The sequence below is a fragment of the Haliotis cracherodii genome, unplaced genomic scaffold (genome assembly GCF_022045235.1).
Source record: "Haliotis cracherodii isolate W230 unplaced genomic scaffold, xgHalCrac1.p SCAF_1, whole genome shotgun sequence".
Lineage (NCBI taxonomy): Eukaryota > Metazoa > Mollusca > Gastropoda > Lepetellida > Haliotidae > Haliotis > Haliotis cracherodii.
This window is the reverse complement of record NW_027266264.1, coordinates 1,329,861-1,336,082: the sequence shown is the minus strand read 5'-3', so window position 1 is coordinate 1,336,082 and position 6,222 is coordinate 1,329,861. Positions and strand designations below refer to the sequence as shown.

The following is a 6,222-nucleotide window of genomic DNA, read 5'->3' as shown; positions in this document are numbered from 1 at the left end:
GTTTGCGTTTCTTTCTGACGATGCACACAATCCTTTTGACATGTATATGTTTGAGTAAAGATAAGCTTCAGTCAACTTTAGTGTACTGATCGTTTGATACATGTATCTAAATAGTTTTTGCCAGGGCTGCGATAAAACAAATCCCAATCAGACATTTTGTCCCCAACTCTTGAGACCTGCAGTGGGTTTTCCCGGGTAGAGCCGGGTAAAACGGGATCATGCACCCGGGTAGTAAATTTGGACTCATCCAAGCCCTAGCTTCCTGCGATATCTAGCGTCTAGTGACATGCACCGCATATCAAGCGTCTTGTGATATGCAGCGTCCAGTGATATGCCGCGTCTGGCGATATCAAGCATCTAGTGATATGCAGCGTCTAGTGATATCAAGCATCTAGTGATATGCAGCGTCTAGTGATATCTAGCTTCAAGGTGGATTCCTTTAATGACTTAACAACTCTCCGGAGTGGTCTGCTCCACCCCCCTTGAAGTCCCCGCCTTGATTTACTGTCTATACAGAAACAACTCCTATATGCATACCCTTTACATTAAATGGCCCGAAACGAGAGGCTTACATCATAACTGATTGTAAAACATTTTGGAGTACTTAGGACATGTTGTCTCGAGACACAACCAGAATGCATGATATGGAATCTGCGAAGTTCGGTGCCGGATCTAGCAATCGAAATAATTGGTCGCATCGGGGCAATCTTAGTGACTTTCCCACACTGTCGAAAAAACGAGCAAGCAACCCATCTTCTGACTTTAGGTTTATGTACAACAGTACAGGCCTCTGTTTGGAACTTGGCAAGATGCATGCAACCTCTCAACTCTGTAGTACAACACCAAGCTCCCAACAGTGCAGCGTCGATCCTATGCGCCATACTGGAACCTCATCAATTTCCGGGGAGTGAGCAGAGTTTAACCTCTGTCGGCACTTCTGATCTCACTGTTCATACACAAACAATACCGGAAGAAAATGTAAATGTTTCATAAGAACACGATTTCTTGGAAACACATCTCATACCACTTACATGCTGACAAGTCACTTCGGAGTTCACCTTTAGGAATATTCCACACTGCGGTAAGAGAAACAGTTGGCTTGAGTTATAAATACACACGCCATTCTGTGTTGTCAATTTACTCTCATTGTCTATATGTAGTAGCTTTAGTGTATATACCCTGCTCACAGCAGATACCGCTGGTGTTGTATCAGTGACAGGTTCGTCTTAACGTCACATGTATAGGTATAGGTGGGCTGTGGGAACATAGCCGGAATTTTGAGACGATCACTATGGTGATATGGTACTGACAGACTATGGGTCATAATGACTTTGAATCGCGGATCCGAACCCAGGTACAGTTCTTAACAGGGGACCGACATGGAACTGAACAGGTCACTGAGCTGCTCTTGAAAAAATGAGAAATAACTTTAAAATTTAATAGTTGCATGATAGTAATGAACGACTTGGGAACACATTACAAGTAGTGATGTGTGGGAGTTGATTTTATGACCGCCAACAATCTTGAAGGCCGATAGGGGTAAGATGGGAAAATTGACGTTTTTTTATGTCAGTAGTGGCTTATACCGCCGCTATTTGTCAAACATTCATTCACTCGACCAGACATACCCCGGAAGACTCTTCCAATGGCGATTTGAGGGAGTGTGACCTACTCCTCTTGCAGCGCCTGGCCAAGCTCAGCCAACGTGATCAGCTGCCCACGACCTTAACACACACGTCTCCCTATCATGTCTCAGACTTGCAAACGGGATAACAAAATGTTTCAGTATATGTTGTCCCGATAGTACTGTGCATTGACCTTTCCTTCCACAATATGGAGTAGGGTTTGCTCATTCAGTGATGCCACACGACACCATAATCAATCCACCGCCAAATCTGGCATCGGCTGACACTGGTTTGACGTTCATTTGGACGTCGCCAGACACGACCTCGCCAGACACGACGTCGCCAGACACGACCACGTCAGACACGACGTCGCCAGACACGACCACGCCAGAAACGACGTCGCCAGACACGACCACGCCAGACACGACATCGCCAGACACGACCACGTCAGACACGACGTCGCCAGACACGACCACGCCAGACACGACGTCGCCAGACACGACCACGTCAGACACGACGTCGCCAGACACGACCACGCCAGAAACGACGTCGCCAGACACGACCACGCCAGACACGACATCGCCAGACACGACCACGCCAGACACGACCACGCCAGACACGACGTCGCCAGACACGACCACGTCAGACACGACGTCGCCAGACACGACCACGCCAGACGCGACGTCGCCAGACACGACCACGCCTGTCAAGGAAATGCAAAGTGAATCGGAATCATCTGGAATCCTGACACGTGACCAGCGACAATTACCCCAGTTTGACGTCTGCATGGTAATGACGATCTGTAAGGCGTGACACATCACGTGGCCGTTGAGCATGGCGATGAGCTGCATGTAGAAGATTTCTAACCGTCTGACTCGTAACTCGTTCTCCAGTAGCCAGATATAAGTTTGCAGCAATTCGCCGTTCGAGCTCCATTTCGTAGAGCCTGGTTTTGGATCCACCGACCCTGTACTCTAGTTGTTGACCTAGGACGCCCTTCTTGGTACCATAGTCAGCTAATCACAGACTGAAACATTGAACGTTTTGACTTCTGCCAGTTTCCAGCATGACAATTGCCCGTAGACGCTCCGCGCATTGCAGACGCCGCATCACCAGTTCATGCAAAAACAATAAATGAAATCAAGTAAATCACATCTGTATGATAAGCAGAAACAACCAGATTGACAGAATAATTTTCCACAGAGATTAATTGACCTTCCCCGAAAGTGTCAAAATCAGGAATGGCCCCCTTCACAAGTGTGTGGCGCTACTGCTCTCAGCATGTGCTAACTGTAGGACGTGATTCAGTGTTAAGTTTTACAGACATTTTTAAACGTTCTTGCATACGATGTTTGTCGTCAACACTGATCTTTGTTCAAATACTTGGTATTAACATTTATATTTCATGACCCCCTACCTTTTTAAAGAGTACATTTGGTCGGCCTACGTAGGTTGCAGGGAACAATTCTAACCCTGAAACCACATGGGGCCAGGTCTATCTAGTGTAAGGGCAGCGGTGAGGGTTCGCTCCACGTATTTAACTACACACTGCTGGTATGGATAAAGGCGTTGCACGTAAAAAAACGTCTCAGCCCTCGCATTTCATCAACGGTTCACGAATCAGACGTTCCCATTCATCCCGTCTTCCCTTGACCCGCCATTCCTATTAATCCCGTCTTCCCTGGATCCGCCATTCCCATTCACCCCGTCTTCCCTGGACCCGCCATTCCCATTCATCCCTCTTCCCTGGACCCACCATTCCCATTCATCCCTCTTCCCTGGACCCGCCATTCCCATTCATCCCGTCTTCCCTGGATCCGCCATTCCCATTCATCCCGTCTTCCCTGGACCCACCATTCCCATTCATCCCTCTTCCCTGGATCCTCCATTCCCATTCATCCCTCTTCCCTGGACCCGCCATTCCCATTCATCCCTTGTCCCTGGACCCGCCATTCCCATTCATCCCTCTTCCCTGGACCCGCCATTCCCATTCATCCCGTCTTCCCTGGACCCACCATTCCCATTCATCCCACTTCCCTGGATCCTCCATTCCCATTCATCCCTCTTCCCTAGACCCGCCATTCCCATTCATCCCTTGTCCCTGGACCCGCCATTCCTATTCATCCCTCTTCCCTGGACCCGCCATTCCCATTCATCCCGTCTTCCCTGGACCCACCATTCCCATTCATCCCTCTTCCCTGGACCCGCCATTCCCATTCATCCCTTGTCCCTGGACCCGCCATTCCCATTCATCCCGTCTTCCTTGGACCCGCCATTCCCATTCATCATGTCTTCCCTGGATCCTCCATTCCCATTCACCCCCTCTTCCCTGGACCCGCCATTCCCATTCATCCCGTCTTCCCTGGATCCGTCATTCCCATTCATCCCGTCTTCCCTGGATCCGCCATTCCCATTCATCCCGTCTTCCCTGGACCCGCCAAAACCATTCATCCCGTCTTCTCTGGATCCGCCATTCCCATTCACCCCGTCTTCCCTGGACCCGCCATTCCCATTCATCCCTCTTCCCTGGACCCACCATTCCCATTCATCCCTCTTCCCTGGACCCGCCATTCCCATTCATCCCGTCTTCCCTGGACCCGCCCAAACCATTCATCCCGTCTTCTCTGGATCCGCCATTCCCATTCATCCCGTCTTCTCTGAATCCGCCATTCCCATTCATCCCGTCTTCCCTGGAGCTGCCATTCCCATTCATCATGTCTTCCCTGGATCCTCCATTCCCATTCACCCCCTCTTCCCTGGACCCGCCATTCCCATTCATCCCGTCTTCCCTGGATCCGTCATTCCCATTCATCCCGTCTTCCCTGGATCCGCCATTCCCATTCATCCCGTCTTCCCTGGACCCGGCATTCCCATTCATCCCTCTTCCCTGGACCCGCCATTCCCATTCATCCCGTCTTCCCTGGACCCACCATTCCCATTCATCCCTCTTCCCTGGATCCTCCATTCCCATTCATCCCTCTTCCCTGGACCCGCCATTCCCATTCATCCCTTGTCCCTGGACCCGCCATTCCTATTCATCCCTCTTCCCTGGACCCGCCATTCCCATTCATCCCGTCTTCCCTGGACCCACCATTCCCATTCATCCCACTTCCCTGGATCCTCCATTCCCATTCATCCCTTTTCCCTAGACCCGCCATTCCCATTCATCCCTTGTCCCTGGACCCGCCATTCCTATTCATCCCTCTTCCCTGGACCCGCCATTCCCATTCATCCCGTCTTCCCTGGACCCACCATTCCCATTCATCCCTCTTCCCTGGACCCGCCATTCCCATTCATCCCTTGTCCCTGGACCCGCCATTCCCATTCACCCCGTCTTCCCTGGACCCGCCATTCCCATTCATCCCGTCTTCCCTGGACCCGCCATTCCCATTCATCCCGTCTTCCCTGGATCCTCCATTCCCATTCCTCCCACTTCCCTGGATCCTCCATTCCCATTCCTCCTGTCTTCCCTGGATTCTCCATTCCCATTCATCCCTCTTCCCTGGACCCGCCATTCCCATTCATCTCGTCTTCCCTGGACCCACCATTCCCATTCATCCTGTCTTCCCTGGATCCTCCATTCCCATTCATCCCGTCTTCCCTGGACCCGCCAAAACCATTCATCCCGTCTTCCCTGGATCCTCCATTCCCATTCATCCCGTCTTCCCTGGATCCGCCAAAACCATTCATCCCGTCTTCCCTGGACCCGCCATTCCCATTCATCCCGTCTTCCCTGGATCCGCCATTCCCATGAGAATGAGAATTTTGAGATATTTGAGTGAGACTCGCTCTCAGGTTTGGGGAAATACTAACATCTAGTCTCTGAAATGAACTTTTTTACGGAAAATAGGTTGTTAAAGTATAGTTATAAAATATGATAAACAGGAGCCCAGATACTTTCTTCATTTTCAGATCAGATGTACTGCAGTAATCTACACTTGTCAAATACTATAGACTTGCATGGGCTGTATTGGATATATTTGTTTCAGTGTCTGTATGACAGACGAGTTTGGGGACAAAGACATATTTGTAAGACACGGACGAGCTATATGATATCAGATCGACAAATAAGTGTCTTCCTCACGTTTATTTATGTGTATGTGTGCGTGTGCTTGCGTGTGTGGTGTGTGTGTGGTGTGTGTGTGCATTATTGTGCTCAAGTAAGTCGTCTCCCAGGCCCATCCACATCCCTTGTGAATATTTCATGGTGAAGTTGAAATACCTGTGGAACTACGTTTCAGCAAAACGGCTATATCCACCAAAGAACATCGTTTGCTCTTAACGGTATAAGCAGAAGGGAGGTATACACTAGTCGTACATGCGGAAACCTTTCTTCAGATTAGGTGGGGACAGAGGACACGAGCAATATGCATGTGTTACGTGCTACCCTAGTTGTGGTCAATGGCCCCGCAAGGCAGCCCATGTTGACGCACGATACATACAGGTGCCAACCAATGTGAGGTCGCTGACCCAGCCAGGCAGACCATGTAGACACAGGATACATACAGGTTTCACCCTAGTTGTGGTCAATGGCCCAGCAAGGCAGCCCATGTTGACGCACGATACATACAGGTGCCAACCTATGTGAGGTCGCTGA

At 50.1% G+C, this 6,222-nt stretch overlaps 2 protein-coding genes across 2 annotated transcripts in view; both read left to right on the top strand.

Annotated features, from left to right (window-relative positions):
• Positions 1-880: 880 nt before the first annotated feature.
• LOC139458674 (putative amine oxidase [copper-containing]) overlaps positions 881-6,222 on the top strand; it is a 33,410-nt gene continuing 28,068 nt past the window's right edge. The window contains exon 1 of the mRNA XM_071240091.1: positions 881-1,081. The gene's annotated coding sequence lies outside the window, so the exon portion shown is untranslated. The remainder of the gene's footprint in view (positions 1,082-6,222) is intronic.
• On the top strand, positions 1,860-5,379 carry LOC139471432 (uncharacterized). The gene is made up of 2 exons (XM_071257351.1): positions 1,860-2,414; positions 3,250-5,379. Exons 1-2 carry the CDS (start codon positions 1,860-1,862, stop codon positions 5,377-5,379), a joined length of 2,685 nt encoding a protein of 894 aa, XP_071113452.1.

Bases quoted from the DNA above. Each gene is read 5' to 3' on its own strand.
- LOC139471432 (XM_071257351.1), top strand. From the start codon at position 1,860: ATGCCACACGACACCATAATCAATCCACCGCCAAATCTGGCATCGGCT. The intron at 2,415-3,249 runs GTAATGACGATC...TTCACGAATCAG, and splicing joins CCCAGTTTGACGTCTGCATG to ACGTTCCCATTCATCCCGTC.